The sequence below is a fragment of the Orcinus orca genome, chromosome 5 (genome assembly GCF_937001465.1).
Source record: "Orcinus orca chromosome 5, mOrcOrc1.1, whole genome shotgun sequence".
Lineage (NCBI taxonomy): Eukaryota > Metazoa > Chordata > Mammalia > Artiodactyla > Delphinidae > Orcinus > Orcinus orca.
The window spans coordinates 135,445,112-135,471,417 of record NC_064563.1 but is presented as its reverse complement, the minus strand read 5'-3'; the positions used below and the strand labels follow the sequence as shown (position 1 = coordinate 135,471,417).

At 39.1% G+C, this 26,306-nt stretch overlaps 1 protein-coding gene across 1 annotated transcript; it reads right to left on the bottom strand.

The window, feature by feature from the left end:
* Positions 1-23,269: 23,269 nt before the first annotated feature.
* Positions 23,270-24,477, bottom strand: LOC101277481 (14-3-3 protein gamma-like). Its single transcript, XM_033417761.1, has 3 exons — positions 24,346-24,477; positions 23,622-23,730; positions 23,270-23,514 (listed from the first exon to the last, which is right to left on the bottom strand). The coding sequence occupies exons 1-3, from the start codon at positions 24,475-24,477 to the stop codon at positions 23,270-23,272; spliced, it is 486 nt and encodes a 161-aa protein (XP_033273652.1).
* Positions 24,478-26,306: the final 1,829 nt, after the last annotated feature.

Genomic DNA, 26,306 nt, shown 5'->3' with positions numbered 1-26,306 from the left:
AACTAGGCTCTCTCAGTTCAAAAATGTATTGTTCTTGCATATCTCTAAAATGATGGGTAATTGCTATCATATTCTGAATATGTTTAGGATTGAAGGTAACCTGGATTTTATAAAATGGTGCCACTTGACTAAGATTTCAAAAATGCTGGTCTAGGTGTCCAACGTTTAATGTTATTCACATCCACACTCTGTATAATGTTATTTAATGAGTTCTTGTGTGGCAGTTGAAAGTGGGGCAGCAGTATTTCCCTTGAAAGTGAAACTTTCTAAAAGCCCATCTCTTTCCTGCCAGGTTCTTAAGGAGCCAAGAAGCTACAAAGGGGAAGAAAGATGCTGACAGGACTCTCCAGACTAATAAGACATTAACCAATTACCAATTAACCAGTTAACCATTAACCCAATTAACCAATTGGGTCCTTTTCTGTGGCTCCCTCCCTCATCTTCCTCCCATCACTGACTCATGGCCCCCAGCATCATGTTTTTCTTCTCAAGGGATAAAAAGACCCAGAAAGTTATGAACAAATTAATGCACCACATATGAAAAGAAGTAATATTAAACCTATTTATAACTCCAACAAGAGGAGTACAAATTCAACTTTCCCATCACCAACAAAACCCCCCAAAACTAATAATTTGCACAAACCCTGCTGGTGTTATTTACACATTCCACTCGTCTAATGCTTTCTTTTATTTGTGCACCTAAAGTGCATATTGATATAAATTCCTAGACAGTGGAAAGATCTTTGGCAGAGCTGAAGATTTCTTGCTGAAAATTAACTCTAGTCTACCCAAATGTATTAACTCAATTCTCCTAGATGCAAAAAGACACTAAGTAACATAGCTTTAAAACATTTAAAGCAAAAATGGACAGAAATATAGGAAATACGTGCAATTATAGTACAATATTTTAACATACTTTTCCCAAGAATAGATCAAACACAAAATAAATTGGTAAGGATATAGATTTGAACAATACACAAAACAGTGTCTAATCCACATTATCTAGTACACTGTGTCCTCAGAATACACAACTTTTTCAAGTATATGAAAAATACTTATAAAAATGGACCACTTAGTACAGTTAATGTAAGTCCTATAAAGTGTCAAAGAATTGGTATTATATAGATCACTTTTTAACTACAAAACAATTTTGTAATTATTACTTATAATAACAAAAATATAAGTGAAAATCCACATATGTTCAGAACTTTAAAAGCACAAATTTAACAACTCATAGGTAAAAGAAGAAATCATAAGGGAAATGGTAAAATATTTAGAATTAGAATAATAACAAAAATAGTACACATCCCATAAACCTTGTGAAAGAAAGGCAAGGTAGTGTTTATGGTGAAATTTGTAGTGTAATGTGATTATAATAGAAAAGTAAAAGGGCTGAAAACTTATCTAAGCATCCAGAGAACATTAAAGGACGAAAATATAAAGATAAGAACATAAAATGAGAGTGAACAAATACACAATAGAGAGGAATGGTAATAGGAAAAAGATAATAAAAATTTTATGAATGTGAAAATTTAGATGACATGGGCAGATCCTTGAAAAATATAATTTACAAAATTGCCTAAAGCAGGAATAAAAAACAATTAATGTGCTATTAACATTTTTAAAAATTGAATCAGTTAAAAAGTTTTTCAAAGAAAAGAAGAGATACTTCCCAAGTAATTTTAGCATAATCTTGTATAAAAAACTACAGGTCAACTCACTCATGAATAACAATTTCATATACGTATAAAATATGGTTCATTTAGAAATAAAAAGAACGAAATAGTAAGCCATTAGAGGACAAAGATATTTACAACATATGTAGCTGACAAAAACTTATACCCATGATTTAATAAAAAATAAAAAAAATTTCTATTAGTCAATGAGAAAAAAGAAATACTACCCAATTAAAGAGGAGAGGAGATAGAAAAATTAGATCTGATAAGTCTTCTCAAAAGAGGATATTCAAATAATTAATCATAGCAAATGTGTGTGTGTGTGTGTGTATGTGGGTGTTCCTAGGAATAAATTTAACAGAATATGTGTAAGACTTTTATAGACATGTTGATTATTAAAAGAAGTTCTAATTAAATGAAGAGATACAAAATATACTATGTTCGTGAATTGGGAGAAGCAATAGCAAAACAAGTCAGATCACTGCAAATTGATCTATAGATTAATTGCATTATAGATTAAATGCATTATCAATTAAAGTTGCAATGAATTTCTGTGTATGTGTATATGTAACTTGTCAAAAAGATTTTCAAAATATATATGAAAGATCGTTGGGACAGGAATAACCAAGACTTTCTAAAAGGACAGAAAGTTATTGAAGCTTACTTATAGATATCAAGAATTCTTATAAAGCTTTGATAAATATGACACTATCATATTATCATCAGGAAAGGTAAATAGATGAATGAAACAAAGAATTCAAAACACACTTGAAATGTGATTTATGTCAGAGTAAGCATTGCAAGTTAGTGGGGAAAAGATACACTTACATTTTTTTTTTTGCCTGCGCATGTGGGATCTTAGTTCCCCAACCTGAGATGGAACCCGTGCCCCCTGCAGTGGAGGCACAAAATCCTAACCACTGGACAATCAGGGAAGTCCCCAAGGATAGACTTTTAATACACATGACTGGAGCAATTGTTATTGGTGTGGAAAAAAATGAAATCAAAACCCTACTTTACCTCATGCATAAAAACCAATTCTAGGTTTACTAAAGATTTAAATATGAAGGACAAAACTATACATTTTTAGGCATAACATAGGATGACATCTTTGTGACATTAGGGATAAGGAAAAATTTCTTAAGCAAAAACTGTAAATAATAAAAGAAGATATGGGTAAATTAGTTAAAGTAAAAGTGAGAACTTTTATTCACAAAAAGATATGAAAAAGAAAGTAAAAATACAAGCCACAGACTGGTAGAGCATGTTTGCCATATGAATTATTAACAAAGGAATAGTATCTAGAGGATATAAAGAACCTCTACGAACCATTAAGAAAAAATGTAAATGATGGATAGAAAACTGAAAAAAAAAGATTTGCACAGATCTTCAGAGAGAGTAAATCCAAATGTCCAAACAAATATAAGCAAGATTCTCAGCCTTGTTAGTCATCAAGAAAATGAAAATTTCAACCACAGTGAGATACTATATTACCACTACCAGACTGGCAAAAGTTAAGAATACTGGCAAAATCTAAAGTTGGCAAGGATGTGGAGTTACTCTTCTCATGAGATTATAAATTAAGGCAAACATCTTTGAAAATTGCATCACCCAGCAAGTACTTCTAGAAGACAATTGTATATCCATCCCAGCACTTTTTTGTAATGGAAGGAAAAAGAGGAACAATTCAAGTGTCCATCAACCATAGGAGGGATACATAAACTGCATGATAGGCATACAATAAAACACTGTATTCTTGTGAAGAGTAATGAATTACACAGATAAGTAAAAACATGGATAAATCTCAGGAACATAATGTTGAACTAAAAAACAAGTAGCATAAGACATACACTCTATTTTTGTCAATATTAAGTTCAAAACACGCAACACTGGAAAATATATTATTTAGGAAATTACCATCTAGGAAAACTAAAAAGAGAGAGAGAGAGTGAGAGAGAATGATAAACATAAATTTCAGCAGAGTGGTTTCCTTTGAGCTGAGTGAGAGGGGATGGGACAGGGACTTCAAAGATAACAGTAATTATATTTGGTGGTGGTAACTGGGTAGAATACTTCAATAGTCTTGTGTTATTAGTCTTTATATTTTGTGTATATTTTACAAGTATTTTTATCTCAATATTTAAGAGAAATGTTTTAAATTTAATTTTCATTTTATATTAGAGTATATTTGATTTACAATGTTGTGTTAGTTGAAACTGAAGGTATACAGCAAAGTGATTCAGTTATACATATACATATATCCATTCTGTTTCAGATTCTTTTCCCATATCGGTTATTACAGAATATATTGAGTAGAGTTTCCTGTACTGTACTGTAGGTCCTTGTTGATTATCTATTTTATATATAGTAGTGTGTGTATGTTAATCCCAGCCTCCTAATTTATCCCTCCCACCTTTCCACTTTACCCGCCCCGCCACCTTTCCACCATAAGTTTTTTTCGCAGTCTGTGAGTCTGTTTCTCTTTTGTAAATAAGTTCATTTGTATCATGTTTTTAGACTCCACATATAAGTGATATCATATGATATTTGTCTTTCTCTGTCTGACTTCACTTAGTATGGCAATCTCTAGGTCCATCCATGTTGCTGCAAATGGCATTATTTCATTCTTTTTTATTTTTAAAGAATAATCTTTAAGAATTAGTTCACAAGTGTTGGTGGGACAGATAGCTGGAATGTGTATATTCTGGCTGAAATATGCCAGGACAATCAAAAGAGTCAGCTGCAGAACCTCAGCCTTGGAAGTGGTGGTACAGAAGACAGAAACCCAGGAGAGAGGCTCAGATGTAGGAAAAAAGGCTGGGGATCCAGTTACTAGAATAAGGTTATAAGAAAGGGTTGGATCCCTAAGAATTAAGCCAGAACCCAATTAGGGCTCAGAACTCTAAGTGATGTAGCATTAAAACTGAGCCACATTGAATTATTGTCCTGGGTTACCCCACCAAGAAAAAGCATGTATTATTGAGCTAGTATGTGGGGTTGAATGTAAAGGAGATGCTTAAGAGAATCCAGCTGTGAGAATCAGAAGGCTGCCAGGATGAGAGAGGTTAAGCAGGTCTTTATATCATCTTCCAAAAAAAGAATTTTCTTATTTTCTTCTCATCTCACAGGTAGAGACTCTGAAAGAAGTTACAGTGACTTCTCTCAAGTCATTTTATCATCATTTTGGAACCAGAAATAGAATTCACCTGTTTTAACTGCTTTTATTGATGCCACCACTAACCTATGCTCCTTCATTCATAAATGACTTAGTGGTTATACACATTTTACAGAGGAGACCAGCCATGATTTACAGGCCAAGGTGTCTTAGGCAAGGTTTTATTTCCTTGTTTTCATGATTCCCATCTTTTTTATGCTCTGAAAACAGCAGCTGTGCCAGACAATAGTCAACAGAAAAAGAAAAGAACTCATTTATAAAGCAGAGGACAAAAATAGTTTGCCCAGCATTTATACTGTGCTCTTTGGGGCTCAGGGTCAAAGATTTCAGTTTGAGTTTTCTTTTTTTAAAAAATAAATAAATGTATTTATTTATTTACTGATTTATTTATGTAGTTTTGGCGCTTTGGGTCTTTGTTGCTGCTCGTGAGCTTTCTCTAGTTGTGGCGAGTGGGGGCCACTCTTCGATGTGGTGCGTGGGCTTCTCATGATGGTGGCTTCTCTTGTTGTGGAGCATGGGCTCCAGGCACGCGGGCTTCAGTAGCTGTGGCACGCAGGCTCAGTAGTTGTGGCTCACAGGCTTAGTTGCTCTGCAGCACATGAGATCTTCCCGGACCAGGGCTCGAACCCATGTCCCCTGCATTGGCAGGCAGATTCCTAACCACTGCGTAACCAGGGAAGTCCCCAGTTTGAGTTTTCTTTAGTTACCTAAACTTAGTTGTTTTCCTTTTCTACACCAAAATGATTTTCAATGTCTATTTATAAAACAATGGGTGTGAGGTTCTAGCAAATGCCCACCAGTTGGATCACTACTGAAATGGAAATGGCATGGTTTAAACAAATCAAAAGCATATAACTGAGGTCCCTAAAAGACATTTTGTTGGCAAAATCCAAGAGGCTATGATAATGAAATATGTCTAAAAATGAGAGTAGAAAAACAAACTGTAAAACATTTCCCTATGTAAATGTCAGAACTGCGTCAGACATTAGCTCCATCTTTAGAGGTAATTTTGCCCCAAAGAGTAAGATTTAGGAATCATGCTTCCTAAAGGAAAGAAGATTTTTTTTAAGTAAATAAAAACACGTTTAAACAATCCAAATCTATTACTAGTTTTCTATGTGGCATTATGCAAGTCTCCTAACCTCTGGACTTCTGTTTCCTCACTGGCAAAGGGCTCAGAGACACCTGCCATTCCTGGTTCCCCAAAGAGAAATATGTATGAAAGCACCTCACTGAATATTAAGAGCCATTCAAAGTATGTATCTGAAGTGCAGGTAGAATTGGCCTCCATGAAATTTTCTCATGGTAATTTTAGAAAAACTATGGAGAAATTTTGGTAGAAGATAGGACAGACTCATTTTTTCTTTTTTCCATTTTAATCTTTTTTTTTTGTATTGAAATATAGGTGATTTACAATGTTGTGTTAGTTTCAGGTGTACAGCAAAGTGATTCAGTTATATATATATATATATAATCTTTTTCAGATTCTTTTCCATTATAGGTTATTACAAGATATTTAATATAGTTCCCTGTGCTATACAGTAGGTCCTTGTTGTTTATCTATTTTATATATAGTAGTGTGCATCTGTTAATCACAAACTCCTAATTTATCCCTCCCTCCCCCACCTTTACCCTTTGGTAACCATAAGTTTGTTTTCTATGTGAGTCTATTTCTGTTTTGTAAACAAGTTTCTTTGTATTATTATTTTTTAGAATCCTCACATAAGTAATATCATATGATATTTGTCTTCCTCTGTCTGACTTGCTTTACTTAGTATGATAATCTCTAGGTCCATCCATGTTGCTACAAATGGCACTATTTCCTTCTTTTTTATGGCTAAGTATTATTCTGTTTTATATATACTGAATATATACAGAAGACGCATATACCACATCTTCATCTGTTCATCTACGACATGTTTCGATTCACAATTGATTGATCAAATTACCCAAAGAAGGTAGAATGATGGATTTTTTTTTAAATCTGAGGAAATACATTAGTTTTCTATTACTGTAAAACAAGTTACTCTATATTTAGCAGCTTAAACAACACATTTTATTATCTCACAATTCTGTAGGTCAGAAATTTAGTGAGCTTGACTGGGTTCTTTACCTAGGATTTCACAAGACCAAAGTCAGCCTGGCTGAGCTGTTATCTGGAGGCTCAGGATATGAAACTAACTCCAAGCTCAATCAGGTTGTGGTTATAGGTCTGAGGCGCCTGTTTCCTTTCTGGCCGTTAGCTAAGAGCTGCTATCTGCTCCTTAGAGGGTGCCCAGGTTGCTTCACATGGGGCCCCTTTCATCTTCAAAGCCAGCAACTGTATTGAATTTCCCTCATGTATTGAATCTCAGAATTCCTTTTCTGCTACCTGTCTAGAAACTCTCTGCTATCAAGGAGTCATGTGATTAGTCAAGCCCACCCAAATAAGGGTTAACTGTGTCACAACATAACACAATCACGGGAGTGATATTTCCTCAAATTGCCAGCTTCCACGGATTCAGGGAAGAATATTTTTCTGTAGGCCATTGCAGAAATTCTGCCTGTCACAGAGGAAGTAAGGCATAACATTTAGGAACATGGGTTTTGGTGAAGCTGACTTGGTTTCAAATTCCAGCTCTGTAATTTGACTGGATCTGTGTTTAAAATGAGATAAGTTGCTAAATCTCCCTAAGCTTTACTTTCTTTAGATTGTCATCTACTTAGGGGCAGGGAGTTCTAATAACCACTTCCCATATGCTTTGCATGGTGTCAAGAACAGGTCAGTGTTCAATATTATTCGAAAGGATGAATGACTAACTGAATGAATGGTAGCTAACATTGAAAGTCATCTCCAACACATACCATAAAGCTATATTTGGCTCCATTTTGCCAATGTTTGTTTGTTTGTTTTTCATTGACTTGGGTCAATGAACTGACCCAAATTGACTTGGATCAACGAATAAGGACATATAAGAAATGCACATTAAAGAAGTAAGTGCAACAAAGCTGGGCCAAGCTTTGGATGACAGAACCCAAGATTTCTCCATCACATTTACATTTGGGTTAAACCAACAAATTAGTTTCAAAATGGAGCAAAGGGCCCCCTTAGATGTGCAAAACAATCCAGCTCTGGTTGAGGAAAGTGGCCAGAGCAGAGACTACTGAGTCACCCACTCCTGGACACATAGAGACATGTGACTGAACTCTCACCAATGGGAAAGTGAACAGAACTAATGTGTTACATCCCATCCCAAGCAGTGAAGAGAAGGTTTGACTTCTCCATGTTCTCTCCTCTCCCTTCAGCATGACTAGAACAATAAGATACAGGATGGAATAGGCTCAGATCCCTAAGCAATTGCCGAAGAGCCCCAAGGAGAGCTGCCTGACTTGTATAAGACTGAGACAAAACTCATAAATAAACCTTACTGGATTAAGCCACTGAGAATTGAGGGTGTATTTGTTACAGCAGCATAGTCTAGCTATCCTACTACAGAAACATTATTTCAAGTCATAAATACAAATAGTCCTTGATCTGAAGTCAACTGGGATTCAATGGTCTTACCACAAATTAGACATTATAGAGGGCCTAGCAAAAGCATACATCTTTATTTATAGGTATTTATCATTTATAGTCCAGTTATAATAGATAAGAAAATAACCAATAAATCAGGGGCATTTGCAAAACACATAGTTTCCTTTTTTCTTTTTTTTACTACTTCTAAGCACCTTCCAAATTCGCAAGCAATGCTGAAAAATTATTCCTAACAGGTGGCCTGAAACTTATTATAGCCGAGATGATTAATGCCAGTTTCAATTTGAGCATGTAAGGGTGGTTTTAAAGCCTCAGGCTTAGCACCTTGGGTGGTGGCATGGAATGCTACCCCTTCCTGGGGCATCAGAATGATCTTTGAAGCCTTCCTTGACAGTATGACATGAGATTGGCACACTATTTAGCTGGTAAGTTGGAAATGAATGCACAGTTTTTTTCCAAGCCTTGAAAGTTTAATCCATCTTATGTGAGATAAATGTCAGCAAACATTCAGGGAAAGCTGAATTTAGGGAGAGGCTTATGTGCGGTATATTTCTTCTGTCAAGTAGAAGATATTAGCCAGCAGTGGGGTCATAAAAGAAACTGCCTGGGAAGATGGCGGAAGAGTAAGACGCGGAGATCACCTTCCTCCCCACAGATACACCAGAAATACATCTACATGCGGAACAACTCCTACAGAACACCTACTGAATGCTGGCAGAAGACCTCAGATCTCCCAAAAGGCAAGAAACTCCCCACGTACCTGGGTAGGGCAAAAGAAAAAAAGAATAAACAGAGACAAAAGAATAGGGACGGGACCTGCATCAGTGGGAGGGAGCCGTGAAGGAGGAAAGGTTTCAGGACACTAGGAAGCTCCTTCGCGGGTGAAGACTGCAGGTGGCGGAGGGGGGGAAGCTTCAGGGCCGTGGAGGAGAGTGCAGCCACAGGGGTGCGTAGGGCAAAGTGGGGAGATTCCCGTATGGAGGATCTGTGCCGACCGGCACTCACCAGCCCGAGAGGCTTGTCTGCTCACCCGCCAGGGCGGGCGGGGCTGGGAGCTGAGGCTCGGGCTTCGGTCTGAGCGCAGGGAGAGGATTGGGGTGGGCGGCGTGAACACAGCCTGAAGGGGGTTAGTGCACCATGGCTAACCAGGAGGGAGTCCGGGGAAAAGTCTGGACCTGCAGAAGAGGCAAGAGACTTTTTCTTCCCTCTTTGTTTCCTGGTGAGCGAGGAGAGGGGATTAAGAGCGCTGCTTAAAGGAGCTCCAGAGAAGGGCGCGAGGCGCGGCTAAAAGCGCGGACCCCAGAGACGGGCATGAGACGCTAAGGCTGCTGCTGCTGCCACCAAAGAAGCTTGTGTGCGAACTCAGGTCATATCCACACACCCATTCCGAGGAGCCTGTGCAGCCCGCCACTGCCAGGGTCCCGGGATCCAGGGAAAACTTCCCTGGGAGAAGGCACAGCGTGCCTCAGGCTGGTGCAACGTCACGCCGGCCTCTGCCACCGCAGGCTCGCCCTGCACTCCGTGCCCCTCCCTCCCCCCGGCCTGAGTGAGCCAGAGCCCCCGAATCAGGGGCTCCTTTAACCCCGTCCTGTCTGAGCGAAGAACAGACGCCCTCCAGCGACCTACACGCAGAGGCGGGGCCAAATCCAAAGCTGAGCCCCAGGAGCTGTGAGAACAAAGAAGAGAAAGGGAAATCTCTCCCAGCAGCCTCAGAAGCAGCGGATTAAAGCTCCACGATCAACTTGATGTACCCTGCATCTGTGGAATACATGAATACACAACGAATCATCCCAAATTGAGGAGGTGGACTTTGAGAGCAAGATTTATGATTTTTTCCCCTTTTCCTCTTTTTGTGAGGGTGTATGTGTATGCTTCTGTGTGAGATTTTGTCAGTATAGCTTTGCTTCCACCATTTGTCCTAGGATTCTATCCTTCCGTTTTTTTTTTTTGTGGTACGCGGGCCTCTCACTGTTGTAGCCTCTCCCATTGCAGAGCACAGGCTCCGGCACAGGCTCTGGACGCGCAGGCTCAGCGGCAACAGCTCACGGGCCCAGCCGCTCAGCGGCACATGGGATCCTCCCGGACCGGGGCACGAACCCGTGTCCCCTGCATTGGCAGGCGGACTCTCAACCACTGCACCAACAGGGAAGCCCTATCCATCCGTTTTTGTTTTTATAATTCTTAAAAAAAATTTTTCTTAATAATTATTTTTTATTTTAATAACTTTATTTTATCTTACTTTATTTTATCTTTTTCTTTCTTTTTCTTTCTTTCTTTCTTTCTTTCCTTCCCTCCTTCCTTCCTCCCTCCCTCCCTCCTTCCTTCCTTCTTCCCTCCTTCCTTCCTTTCTTCTTTCCTCCCTCCCTTCCTCCTTTCTTCCTTTCTTCCTTCTTCATTCCTTCCTTCCTTTCTTTCTCTCTCTCCCTTTCTTTCTTTCTTTCTTTCTTCCTTTTTTCCTTTCTTCCTTTCTACTTTTTCTCCCTTTTATTCTGAGCCGTGTGGATGAAAGGCTCTTGGTGCTGTAGCCAGGAGTCAGTGCCGTGCCTCTGAGGTGGGAGAGCCAACTTCAGGACACTGGTCCACAAGACACCTCCCAGCTACACATAATATCAACCAGCAAAAATCTCCCAGATATCTCCATCTCAACACTAGCACCCAGCTTCACTCAACGACCAGCAAGCTACAGTGCTGGACATCCTATGCCAAACAACTAGCAAGACAGGAACACAACCCCACCCATTAGCAGAGAGACTACCTAAAATCATAATAAGTCCACAGACACCCCAAAACACATCACCAGACATGGACCTGCCCACCAGAAAGACAAGATCCAGCCTCTCCTCCACCAGAACACAGGCACTAGTCTCCTCCACCAGGAAGCCTTCACAATCCACTGAACCAACCTTAGCCAGTGGGGACAGACACCAAAAACAATGGGAACTATGAACCTGCAGCCTGCAAAAAGAAGACCTGAAACACAGTAAGAGAAGCAAAATGAGAAGACAGAAAAACACACAACAGATGAAGGAGCAAGATAAAAACCCACCAGACCTAACAAATGAAGAGGAAATAGGCAGTCTACCAGAAAAAGAATTCAGAATAATGAAGTAAAGATGATCCAAGATCTTGGAAGTAGAAATAGACAAACTGCAAGAAATATTTACAAGGACCTAGAAGAAATAAAGAGGAAACAAGCAATGATGAACAACACATTAAATGAAATTAAAAATACTCTAGATGGGATCAGTAGCAGAATAACTGAGGCAGAAGAAGGGAAAAGTGACCTGGAAGATAAAATAGTGGAAATAACTAATGCAGAGCAGAATAAAGAAAAAAGAATGAAAAGAACTGAGGACAGTCTCAGAGACCTCTGGGACAACATTAAACGCACCAACATTCGAATTATAGGGGTTCCAGAAGAAGAAGAGAAAAAGAAAGGGACTGAGAAAATATTTGAAGAGATTATAGTTGAAAACGTCCCTAATATGGGAAAGGAAATAGTCAATCAAGTCCAGGAAGCACAGAGAGTCCCATATAGGATAAATCCAAGGAGAAACATGCCAAGACATATATTAATCAAACTGTCAAAAATTAAATACAAATGAAACATATTAAAAGCAGCAAGGGAAAAACAATAAATAACACACAAGGGAATTCCCATAAGGTTAATAGCTGATCTTTCAGCAAAAACTCTGCAAGCCAGAAGGGACTGGCAGGACATATTTAAAGTGATAAAGGAGGAAAACCTGCAACCAAGATTACTGTACCAAGCAAGGATCTCATTCAGATTTGTTGGAGAAATTAAAACCTTTACAGACAAGCAAAAGCTGAGAGAGTTCAGCACCACCAAACCAGCTTTACAACAAATGCTAAAGAACCTTCTTGAGGCAAGAAACAAAAGAGAAGAAAAAGACGTACAATAACGAACCCAAAACAATTAAGAAAATGGGAATAGGAACATACATATCAATAATTACCTTAAATGTAAATGGATTAAATGCTCCCACCAAAAGACACAGACTGGCTGAATGGATACAAAAACAAGACCCATATATATGCTGTCTACAAGAGACCCATGTCAGACGTAGAGACACATACAGACTGAAAGTAAGGGGATGGAAAAAGATATTCCATGCAAATGGAAAGTAAAAGAAAGCTGGAGTAGCAATTCTCATATCAGACAAAATAGACTTTAAAATAAAGACTATTAGAAGAGACAAAGAAGGACACTACATAATGATCAAGGGATCGATACAAGAAGAAGATATAACAATTTAAATATTTATGTACCCAACATAGGAGAACTTCAATACATAGGGCAAATACTAACAGCCATAAAAGGGGAAATCAACAGTAACACATTCATAGTAGGGGACTTTAACACCCCACTTTCACCAATGGACAGATCATCCATAATGAAAATAGATAAGGAAACACATGCTTTAAAGGATACATTAAACAATATGGACATAATTGATATTTAGAGGACATTCCATCCAAAAACAACAGAATACACATTTTTCTCAAATGCTCATGGAACATTCTCCAGGATAGATCATATCTTAGGTCATAAATCAAGCCTCGGTAAATTTAAGAAAATTGAAGTTGTATCAAGTATCGTTTCCAACCACAACGGTATGAGACTAGATATCAATTACAGGAAAAGTTCTATAAAAAATACAAACACATGGAGGCTAAACAATACACTACTTAATAACGAAGTGATCACTGAAGAAATCAAAGAGGAAATAAAAAAATATCTAGAAACAAATGAAAATGGAGACACGACAACACAAAACCTATGGGATGCAGCAAAAGCAGTTCTAAGAGGGAATTTTATAACAATACAAGCCTACCTTAAGAAACATCTAAAATAAACAACCTAACCTTGCACCTAAAGCAATTAGAGAAACTAGAACAAAAAACCCCAAAGTTAGCAGAAGGAAAGAAATCATAAAGATCAGATCAGAAATAAATGAAAAAGAAATGAAGGAAACGATAGCAAAGATCAATAAAAGTAAAAGCTGGTTCTTTGAGAAGATAAACAAAATTGATAAACCATTAGCCAGACTCATCAAGAAAAAAGGGAGAAGACTCAAATCAATAGAATTAGAAATGAAAAAGGAGAAGTAACAACTGACACTGCAGAAAAAAAAAGATCATGAGAGATTACTACAAGCAACTCTATGCCAATAAAATGGACTACCTGGAAGAAATGGACAAATTCTTAAAAATGCACAACCTGCCAAGACTGAATCAGGAAGAAATAGAAAATATGAACAGACCAATCACAAGCACTGAAATTGAAACTGTGATTAAAAATCTTCCAACAAACAAAAGCCAAGGACCAGATGGCTTCACCAGCGAATTCTATCAAACATTTAGAAAAGAGCTAACACCTATCCTTCTCAAACTCTTCCAAAATATAGCAGAGGGAGGAACACTCCCAAACTCATTCTACGAGGCCACCATCACCCTGATACCAAAACCAGAGAAGGATGTCACAAAGAAAGAAACCTACAGGCCAATATCACTGATGGACATAGATGCAAAAATCCTCAACAAAATACTAGCAAACAGAATCCAACAGCACATTAAAAGGATCATACACCATGATCAAGTGGGGATTATTCCAGGAATGCAAGGATTCTTCAATATATGCAAATCAATCAATGTGATACACCATATTAACAAATTGAAGGAGAAAAACCATATGATCATCTCAATAGATGCAGAGAAAAATCTTGCAAAAATTCAACACCATTTATGATAAAAACCCTGCAGAAAGTAAGCATAGAGGGAAATTTCCTCAACATAATAAAGGCCATATATGACAAACCCATAGCCAACATCATCCTCAATGGTGAAAAAATGAAAGCATTTCCACTAAGATCAGGAACAAGACAAGGTTACCCACCCTCACCACTCTTATTCAACATAGTTTTGGAAGTTTTAGCCATAGCAATCAGAGAAGAAAAGGAATAAAAGGAATCCAAATCAGAAAAGAAGAAGTAAAGCTGTCACTATTTGCAGATGACATGATACTATATATGGAGAATCCTAAAGATGCCACCAGAAAACTACTAGAGCTAACCAATGAATTCGGTAAAGTAGCAGGATACAAAATTAATGCACAGAAATCTCTGGCATTCCTATACACTAGTGATGAAAACTCCAAAACTGAAATCAAGAAAACACTCCCATTTACCATTGCAACAAAAAGAATAAAATATCTGGGAATAAACCTACCTAAGGAGACAAAAGACCTGTATGCAGAAAATTATAAGACACTGATGAAAGAAATTAAAGATGATACAAACAGATGGAGAGATATACCATGTTCTTAATTTGGAAGAATCAACATTGTGAAAATGACTCTACTACCCAAAGCAATCTACAGATTCAATGCAATCCCTATCAAACTACCACTGACATTTTTCACAGAAGTAGAACAAAAAATTTCACAATTTGTATGGAAACACAAAAGACCCTGAATATCAAAAGCAATCTTGAGAACGAAAAATGGAGCTGGAGGAATCAGGCTTCCTGACTTCAGACTATACAAAAAGCTACAGTAATCAAGACAGCATGGTACTGGCACAAAAACAGAAAGATAGATCAATGGAACAAGATAGAAAGTCTAGAGATAAACCCACACATACATTGTCACCTTATCTTTGATAAAGGAGGCAGGAATGTACAGTGGAGAAAGGACAGCCTCTTCAATAAGTGGTGCTGGGAAAAGTGGACAGGTACATGTAAAAGTATGAGATTAGAACACTCCCTAACACCATACACAAAAATAAGCTCAAAATGGATTAAAAACCTAAATATAAGGCCATAAACTATCAAACTCTTAGAGGAAAACATAGGCAGAACACTCTATGACATAAATCACAACAAGATCCTTTTTGACCCACATCTTAGAGAAATGGAAATAAAAACAAAAATAAACAAATGGGACCTAATGAAACTTCAAAGCTTTTGCATAGCAAAGGAAACCATAAACAAGACCAAAAGACAACCCTCAGAATGGGAGAAAATATTTGCAAATGAGGCAACTGACAAAGGATTAATCTCCAAAATTTACAAGCAGCTCATGCAACTCAATAACAAAAAAACAAACAACCCAATCCAAAAATGTGCAGAAGACCTAAATAGACATTTCTCCAAAGAAGATATACAGATTGCCAACAAACACATGAACAATGCTCAACATCATTAATCATTAGAGAAATGCAAATCAAAACTACAATGAGATATCATCTCACACCGGTCAGAATGGCCATCATCAAAAAATCTGGAAACAATAAATGCTGGAGAGGGTGTGGAGAAAAGGGAACACTCTTGCACTGCTGGTGGTAATGTGAATTGGTACAGCCACTATGGAGAACAGTACGGAGGTTCCTTCAAAAACTACAAATAGAACTACCATATGACACAGCAATCCCACTACTGGGCATATACCCTGAGAAAACCATAATTCAAAAAGAGTCATGTACCAAAATGTTCATTGCAGCTCTATTTACAATAGCCAGGAGATGGAAACAACCTAAGTGTCCATCATAGGATGAATGGATAAAGAAGATGTGGCACATATATACAATGCAATATTACTCAGCCATAAAAAGAAATGAAATTGAGCTATTTGTAATGAGGTGGGTGGACCTAGAGTCTGTCATACAGAGTGATGTAAGTCAGAAAGAGAAAGACAAATACCATATGCTAACACATATATATGGAATTTAAGAAGAAAAAATTGTCATGAAGAACCTAGGGGTAAGACAGGAATAAAGACACAGACCTACTAGAGAATGGACTTGCAGATATGGGGAGGGGGAAGGGTAAGCTGTGACACAGTGAGAGAGTGGCGTGGACATATATACACTACCAAACGTAAAATAGATAGCTAGTGTGAAGTAGCATCATAGCACAGGGAGATCAGCTCGGTGCTTTGTGACCACCTAGAGGGGTGGGATAGGGAGGGTTGGAGGGAGGGAGATGCAAGAGGGAAGAGATATGGGAACATATGTATATGTATAACTGATTCCCTTTGTTATAAAGCAGAAACTAACACACAATTGTAAAGCAATTATACTCCAATAAAGATGTAAAAAAAAAGAAAAAAAGAAAAAAAAGAAACTGCCTGGCAAGATTTGTGGTGACCTTCATGTTGAACAGTCCCCATGAGTAACTCTTGGTTACCAAGTCACTGTTTTTCCATATACATTTTTCAGACATATTCAATAGGATGCGGAAGGCTTGATATCCACATCAAGTTTGTTAAAGCTCTGAACTGCTATTCCAAATCCATCAGGCACACTATGGAAACACTAAAGGCTTGATTTGAAAATTACTAATACCTAACTAAAATAGCTTTCAGTAACACAAAGAACATTAACTTTATAGCTTTACTTTTCCAAACCTTTTTAATAGAGTGAATAAATTACTCTTAAAGTTAATTCAAAGAATGGCGGACACCATTTTCTTCAATATATTTGTATCTTCCACAGCAGTATAACAGCTTTTCTCAGACAATATCAAAGGATAATTTAGCCTACTATATAATTTTAAAAATCATTCTAGAACAACTTTTAGGCATCAAAATTCCCATTGAAGTTCTATTAATGTTCTTTCTAGAATTTTTTACTTTTTTTTTTTTTTTTTCCCATGCCGTGTGACTTGTAGTATCCTAATTCCCTGACTAGGGATGGAACCCAGGTCCTCTGCAGTGGAAGCGTGGAATACTAACCACTGGACCTCCAGGGAAGTCCCCGTAGAATTTTTTTGTACATTTTTTTCTCAGCTAATAATACCCATCCCCTACTTATATCACCAGCAGAACATTAATGCATGCAAATAAAATCAGTATTCATCGAGCAGAATGTACTTGCAATCCAAACTAAAAAGAGAAACCAATAGGCAAGAAGGTTTCTTAATTCAGGTGCTTCACTTCATTTTCTCTGTAGTTACTGTTTAAATTTTTGTCTTATTCCTTCATGTATGATTAGTTCTGTGATTAAAGTAAAGATACCAAACATGTGTTGATACCCTAAAGTTGGAGCATAGGTAACGAGGAAAAACTTCCCTAATTCTCTCCTAGATTTTAGAGCAGGAACTCATCGCCTCCTTCTCATGCCTCCCTCTCCCACATATGCCTCTACTAGAGATGGCTAGATTTTGAGTGTCTTAACACTAAAAGCAATGTCATTTGAAACTCCCATATATCCTAGCCTGTAAGGATACAGAGTAGGTACTCAAAAAAGAGTCTGGTAAATAATTTGAACTGTCTGTTCTTAGCTGACTCGTTTTAAATCGTACAGTGTTATCAATCTTTAACTATTTTCAATTGGAATATAACAGACATGCAGAAAAATACAGAAAACTATGTCAGCTCAATGACTTATCACAATGAGAGCATTTGAAAAACCCATGGGTTAAAAAAATGCAATATTTCCAGCACCTTAGAAGACCCCACTCAGGTCTTCTCCCAGATACCACTTCCTCAAAGGTAACCACCATTCTGACTGCTAACCCTGTGTTCTAGGTTTTTCTATCTAGGAATGTAAATAAATAGGCTCATATTCTATCCTATTATGCCTGGGTTCCCTCACCTAACACTGTGGTTGTGAGATTTATCCAGATCGTTGCTTGTATCTCCAGAACATGCAGCAAGCTCTAGATGTTACTCTAGATTGGTGATTGTCATTACCATGTAGTATTCTTTTGTAAGAATATACTACAATTTATTGTTCTATTTTACTGTTGACAGACATTTGGGTTGTTTCCAGTGGTGCCCAGGAGCACAAGTTTGCCAGTGATATATTTTGCAAATATCTTTTCCTACCCTATGTCTTGCTTTGACAGCAAACAATTTTTAACTTACGCTTTTTGACAAATTGCAAGGTATTCTGCCTGACTCCGTAAGGGGAACATATAGAGTGCTACTCAACTATGGAACTGTTGAGGTATTTTTAAGTTCCTGGGACAAACAGAAATTATACCTGGGGGAGAGATGTTCAACGGTAATGTGTGGGTGTGGGGGGGAAGAAATGGGGTCAGTGAACAGACGTCATGATTCCAAAATTAGGATGAGGTTCCAGATAATTATTGGGAAAATTAAAAATGGCTCTAGGGCTTCCCTAGTGCTGCAGTAGTTGAGAGTCCGCCTGCCGATGCAGGGGACACGGGTTTGTGCCCCGGTCCAGGAAGATCCCACATGCCGCGGAGCGGCTGGGCCCGTGAGCCATGGCCGCTGAGCCTGCGCGTCTGGAGCCTGTGCTCTGCAACGGGAGAGGCCACAACAGTGAGAGGCCCGCGTACCGCAAAAAAAAAAAAAAAAAAGGCTCTATATTATAGAAAACCATGAACAAGTTTCTTAATCTGCAAACAATATTTGACTGCCTTATATGTACTAGGTATTGTCATGAGCACAGAGCATACAGTGATGAATAAGCAATCATAGTCACCTGTCCCCAGAGAACTTAGATCTAGTTCTGTAAAATAAATGAATGGAAACGAAACTATATGTTTGCTCTGCTATTGAAATTAGTTTATTGAAATATGGGAGTTCGTAACATCTTGGTATATTAAAAGGAAAGAGAGGGCTGAACAGCTTGAAAGGTGAGATTCCAGGTCATTCCCTTTGCTGCTGTTCCTGCTTCTGGTGTTTGCTGCCGGAAATGAGTCCTGATTTTGAAGAGCTCACATGTCATCCTCTACTAGTTTTATCAAGAAAGCAGCTACACACTGATATATGGGGACAAAAGCACATGAATGTAGAACTAAATCAGGATGATATGATGATTCCTGTGGTTAGAAGAATGAGTTCACTCTTGCAGTAGACGCTAGATAATCCATATCTTCCATAGCATGATGGGCGGCAACAACTGTATCTGTAGCCTCCATGGCCTCAGCCATAGCTCAGTCTGCAGAAGCTGCCACTTCTCTAGCCACAGCCATAGCCATATCCCTAGCCCAGACCTCTGTAGTAGTTGCCATAGTAACTCATGGTGTTAGGAACTGTAGAGTTGTTTGCATATCAAGGGCAAGTTTCCTAAGTATGACTATCACCAGCTTCCTTGGGACTTTTATATACCCTCAGTGATGTGTTGGGCAAACCACATAGACGTGCACCAGTCTCACTGGGTAGATTAAATTGCATGAAAATGCATGCATCCATTTTAATTGTGTAAAACTTGAGGATAATTTCTGATACTAATTAAAGTTGTTTTCATTTGATTTCTGTGCAGTTTGGATTCTACAGGATGATTATGCTATCCTCAAAGCCTTCTTTGACATTTATATATAAACATCTATAATCAGACATCACAACATCCAATGTCATCATCTGGAATTTGTTCTTTCATTAAATCCGCTTCCCAGCATCTCTGAAGTTTACTTATTTTTTCATTTTGCAAATAGTTAATGCCCATCTAATGTATCCCAGGTACTACGCTTGGAGCTAAAGATACAACTGTAAATAAGAGCTGCCCTTCCCAATCCCATGAATTTACCCCTTCATCTTTGTTATCCAAGGTAATAGAAGAATTTAACACTTACAGATAAATTCAACAAAACATAATTGAAAGTACCATAGAACCAAATTTATTTATTAATTAAAAATTTCTTTTTTTCAGATCTGTAAGTTTATTTGCTCAATGTAGGGCAGTTACATAATGACTCACATTCATGATATTCCACCACTGAGGAAAACTGCTAAGAATGGTTCATGTGTGAAATAATTTCTTAGAGAAACACGGATTTGGAAAAATAATCACTGAATAGACCTTAGAAATAGTTCACTGCATAACTTGACAAAAAGCACAAAGCCTCACTCAGAGAACATATTCATTGTTCTCCTGCACTGTAATAGTTATAGTTTCACCATGACAAACACCAGACATTAAGATTAAGCTAACACTGGTGTTTCTTTTACTCCCTCTCCCCTTTAAAAACAAAATATATAACTGCATGTCACTGTAGCAACTTCCAAAATAGATCAATTTGTTACAATCACTATTTGGAAGAGCAAACTTTACCCTCAAGAGGAAAAATTAAATAAAGAAAACTTTAAAAATTTTGAAGACAATTTTTTTTGTCATAGGAATACAAAACACATACAGTATAAGTTAATAAATTTCAAGCCACTGTATAGACATACAACATGCACAATATTGTATCAAGAGAGTAATGGAGGAGTAATTCTTTCACTGGAGAGACATCATCCTAGACAAGCGCATTTCTTTAAAAATAAAGAAAAGAAAAGAAACCATTCAAACTATTTAAATATTGTCTCCTCCCATTCCCTCTTAATTTTTAGCCCTCAGATATGTTTTTTTTTTTTTTTTTTTTTTTTTGCGGTATGCGGGGCTCTCACTGTTGTGGCCTCTCCCATTGCGGAGCACAGGCTCTGGACGCGCAGGCTCAGCGGCCATGGCTCACGGGCCCAGCCGCTCCGCGGCATGTGGGATCTTCCCGGACCGGGGCACGAACCCGTGTCCCCTGCATCGGCAGGCGGACTCAACCACTGCGCCACCAGGGAAGCCCCTCAGATATGGTTTTACCTTGCATTATTCTAAAAAACAACCAGAGCTGAAGCTGAAATTTAAAAGAAAAATGGGTTTTGTAATTCAAGTAAATCATTTCCAAATGCTACAAGGAAGGACACAACATTGCTCACTGGACATGAAGATAAATTAAGGAAAGCCCCACCTACCCCCCAAATCTGTTCCCATCCGTGGTATTGACTTAAGAATCCTGTTAGGGCACAGAAGCTGTAAAACTCTCTTCTGCTAGTTCTTCTGGTAGGTTTGGTTGGTTGGGACATTCTCTCTAGCATATGCACGGGACCTTCTAAGGAAAGTCATGCTGGGTAAACTGTGCCACGTGACAGAACATCGTCACACTCTTCTATTTCACTGTCACCTAGATCCTGGTCAGCGTGTGCATTTCACAGTTGGAAGCTCCATTTTGGTTTTAGCAAAAACAGCTGTCAGGTTTTCCTCAATCATTACTCATTCCTTTCCTTGCCTAAATAAAACAGAGACAAACGAATCTGGTGTCGCTCCCTATCTCGGGAGTTCACGCTGTTACTGATCTTAATAAAAAAGGCTGAACGCATATGCAATAGGTCATGTCTTTAGAAAGACTTATCCAAAATGAGAAGGAAGGACCTAAGGCTCACTGAAACAAACTTGTGGAAATAGCATTGTGGTTTCCTACAATTCTAAAACATGCACAGATGGCATAAGAGAAATCAGTCTCCAGCTTCTACGCTTTCATTAAGAAGAAAAAAAATACATAGTAAAAGTTTTGGTCAAATAGGAGTTAAGTATTTATTATCTGATAATGATTTTAGTTTATTTTCCTACAACAATTATTTGGGGAAGGAGTGTTTTCAGGGAGGAAAAACTAACACACTTACAAGGCTCTGAAATTGGACAGAATGTTTATGAACTCTTCCTATAGGATTTTTCTACCAGTAAGCTCCTAGCACCTGAATTTTCACACACTGCACCATGAACTCTCTCAAAATGACCGCCAACTTCTACAATCCAACAGCTTTTCAATCCACCCTAGTCAGTTCCGTCAGCATAAGGTACAGTGGGGAAGACTCAAGTGAGGATTGAAACAGCAGTGTAATCCCAGAGGAAGGAGCAGCTTAAAAATCAGGATTTCCGTGGAAATATCAACACAAGAAATGAGATACAGACCTGAATTTTCTCTATTTTTGTAGTGTTTAACGTTTCTATTAAAGTGATTAACAATTTTTGTGGTGGATTTAATTAAGAAGAAAGAAGCACAAAAATTCCACAGCCATCTTCCAAGCACCTATTAACCAAAACCTTTAAAAAGTAGCTTTGATTCTCCTCAGGCAAGTCTTCTGGCCTAGGAGATAGATAACAGTAAAACCAACCTGGATAAGGCTGAATAAGGAGGATGTAAAAGCCAAAATAAAGAAAAATACACAATCAGTGGCTTGATGTTACATATGGCTATACTGTAGAAATACTATAAATGGCAATTCAGTGTCAATATTGTCAACTGAGTAGAAACTTGTGAAAACTGGCAAGGCCTAAACCACAAGGATAAATCTACATCATGTTCAAAGTCTATCAGCTTGGGTTTTAAACGATTCCATGTCTGGTAGAGCAGGGGTTCCCAGGCCCTGGTCTGTGGACCGGTACCGGTCCTGTTAGGAACCCGGCTGCCCAGCAGGAGGTGAGTGACAGGTAAGTGAGCAAAGCTTCATCTGCCGCTCCCCATGGCTCGCATTACCACCTGAACCATCGTCCTTCCCTACCCCCCATCAGTGGAAAAATTGTCTTCCACAAAACCAGTCTCTGGTGTCAAAAATGCTGTGGACCCCTGCGGTAGAGTATACCCTAAAAAAAATGCACAGCTAAAACAGATGAGATAGAAAGTACCCAAAATCCTTACTGGAACCACAAGACTTATTGAATAAGGGTCATTCCATTTAAGTATTCTTTTCATCTTAAAACCCTGTTCTCTAGCAATAAGTTAAAGACAGCTCCACTTGCATTAAGCTACGTAACAAGCCCATATGCCAATGTGAGGCTGCTATTCCAATACAAGCACAGCTAGCCTGACTTTCCACTAGTGGAATTTTAGCAAAAATGTCAAAGAGACGATCAAAGACAGCACAGGTCATGGGTTTTTCCCTAGGAAGGTCATCCCTCCCTTACCCTCCCCCACCCAACACTCAACTCATGGTAAAAAAGACTGCAGTAGTAACATCAGCGTGCCCTGACAGTCCACCTGGGGGCCTTAATTGTTGCTTCTCCCCCGTCATGGTCTTGCTGATCACTTGTCTAGAGCAAGAGGTTGCAGAGGGGCTGCATGATGAGTGTGGAGTCCCCGTAGGAGTCCTGTTGAGAGCGTCTAGAGCTCGGTGATGGTGTTATCGAGAGCAGTCTTGGCCAAGTGGCAGGCTTGCTCTGGGGCACTCTGGATTTCATAGTAGAAAATGGAGTAGTTAAGGGCCAAGCCTAATTTAATGGGGTGAGTGGGCTGCATGTTCTCCTTGCTGATCTCATGGGCATTGCTATAGGCTTTCTCAGATGACTCCACAATGGTCGCCCTATTCTCTCCAGTGGTGAATTCGGCCAGGTAGCAGTAATAGTCCCCTTTCATCTTCAGGTAAAACACTTTGCTCTCACACTAGGTCTCACTGCAATTCTTGATCAGGTAGTTATCCAGCAGGCTCAGCACATCCTGACATACCACCTCCAACTCTTCCATTTTTTCCCGGTAAGCATCACAATCTCTATCTTTTTCTCATTACCATTTACGGATGTCTTCTGCTTAGTGCTAATAATGACCGTCCAGGAAGAATGGTGTGCCTCAACTGAAGCAGAATCTGGTCTTTGTACCCCAACACCAAATTAAATCTTGGAGACAGAGTTTTGAGTGAAGTAGAGAAGAATAGCTTTATTACTTTGCCAAAGGGGGCCACAGTGGGCTCATGCCCTCAAAACTGTGTGTCCTGGCCTGAAGGACGTAGTGAGGAGTTTTATAATAATGGTTTAAAGAGGGCGTGATCATCTCTTGGACATTCTTCTGACTGGTTGGTTGTGAGGTAAGTAGGAATCAGCATCATCAACCTTCTGGTTCCAACCAGTCTGGGGTCTCTGTGCTTGTGGGCAGCATACCATTAACTTCTCCCACCTGGTGGGGGTTTCAGTATCTGCAAAACAGCTCTAAGATATTGTGATGTGTATCCCTTGATAGGGACCAAGACTCTGCCCCAAGGCTGCACTACTGTTTCTTTTGGCTGTTCCTCCCTTATCTCTGGATCCTCCTCCCTTCCCTAATTAACAACTGTTTGAACCTGCCCATTGGAACTCAGGGTAGGTCATGGAGGCTGAATGAAGCCTATTTCTTGTAATCAAAGAAATGGGGGACACAGAAAGGCTTTTGAGCCCAGCATCACTATGGGTCGTTCTCGGTTTCACAACTCCATTCTTGTGGGCCACTGAGAGGAGGTTTCTTTCTTCATTGGACAGTGGCTCATTCATCTCTGCCATGGCCATGTCGTCATAGCGCTCTGCCAGCCTGGCTTTCTGCACTAGTTGCTCGCAGTCCACCATCTTCATAGGCTGGGTTGGGCCGGGCCAGAAGACCTGGGCAGACTAAAGGGCTCGGAGGGAAGCTACAGTGCAGCTGGAGTCCCTGTGCCAGTGGGCCCAACCCATGAAGCGAGTGGCTGAGGGGACGGTGGCAGCGTAGAGGTCCAAACTAATTTTTTTACGAGAGAAAAAAAAGAAGACTAAATGGCAAAGTTTGTTCCCTTACACGTTATTTGCACGTTACTTTCCAATTTCTGGGCCTCCTTCATCTTTCTGATCTCTAAGGAAACTATATATTATTTATAGAAATATGAAGTTATAAAATAAAATATTAAAATAAATAATTAGATATGACTTTCTTTCTAAAAATGAAGTTCACTAATATTCTCATGATAAGGGGTTGGAATCACCCTACTTAGCCTTTTATATCAAAACTAATTTAAAAAATACCAGCAATAGAAATATATCATATAATATTAATAATGGTTTCAGATAGATTCTTACAATATAAAAACTGGTTTAACACTCTAATTTTACAGATAATGAAACCAAGACTTAGAGAATAGTGTTCCAAATAGCTCCATGAGTGGCAAAGCCCAGGCTAGAACCTAGAACCTTTCATCTCCATCTCTCACTTTCCATTGTACCACCCTCTTTGTTACATTTTTATAGATGTGGTATGAACATGGGTAAAAGCAAGAGGTATTTCATTTTCATCATGGAAGAATGACAACTCTCCTTTGCTTTCTCTGTTGGTGAGCTTCCTAATTTTGACTTCTGATCTGTATGCTGAATGGCATTTCCTTTCCTCTTGGCTGGAATTCAAAGGGCTAAAATTAGCAAGTGAAAACTTTAAGCAACATCCACTTATTCTCAATGAGATTACAGTCAAGATGCTTGTTGCATTGATTAAGAGATGTAACTCTAAGAGGAAAGAGCAAAAATAAGTCCAAAAGTTCTAGAGTGGAACACTGAGAGACTCCAGAACAAGATGACAACATAGCAGGCTCCTGAATTTCTTTCTTCCTACAGACACACTGAATGTATAGCTACATGAGGAGCAATTCCCTCTGAGAAATCCAGAGACTAGCTGAGTGACTCCTACACATCAGGGGAATGAGAGAATACCCACATAAAAACAGGTTGGAAAGGTGGAGATATACCTGTGTCATAAACCCCATCTGTAGCACAGTGCCATACAATCTGGAGAGAACCCCTAACTCCCAGTTTCTCCCTGAAGAGTTGATACTCTTGTATCAACTGTGGGCCTCCTGGGCACAAAAGCCTTTCTGTGTCCCTCATTTCTTTGATTACAGGAAATAGGCTTCATTCAGCCTCCATGAACCCCTCTGAGTTCCAAGGTCAGGTTCAAACAGTTGCTAATTAGGGAAAGGAGGGGATCCAGAGACAAGGAGGAACAGTGAAAAGAAACAATAGGGCTTCCCTGGTGGTGCAGTGGTTGGGAGTCTGCCTGCCTATGCGGGGGACACGGGGTCGTGCCCTGGTCCGGGAGGATCCCACATGCTGCGGAGCGGCTGGGCCCGTGAGCCATGGCCACTGAGCCTGCGCGTCTGGAGCCTGTGCTCCGTGATGGGAGAGGCCACGGCAGTGGGAGGCCCGCGTACCGCAGGGAAAAAAAAAAAAAAAAGAAAGAAACAATAGTGCAGCCTTGGGGCAGGGTCTGGGCTCCCCACCAAGGGACATACATCACAATATCTTAGAGCTGTTTTGCAGATACTGAAAACCCCACAAGGTGGGAGAAGTTAATGGTATGCTGCCCACAAGCACAGAGACCCCAGACTGGTTGGAACCAGAAGGTTGATGATGCTGATTCCTACTTACCTCACAAC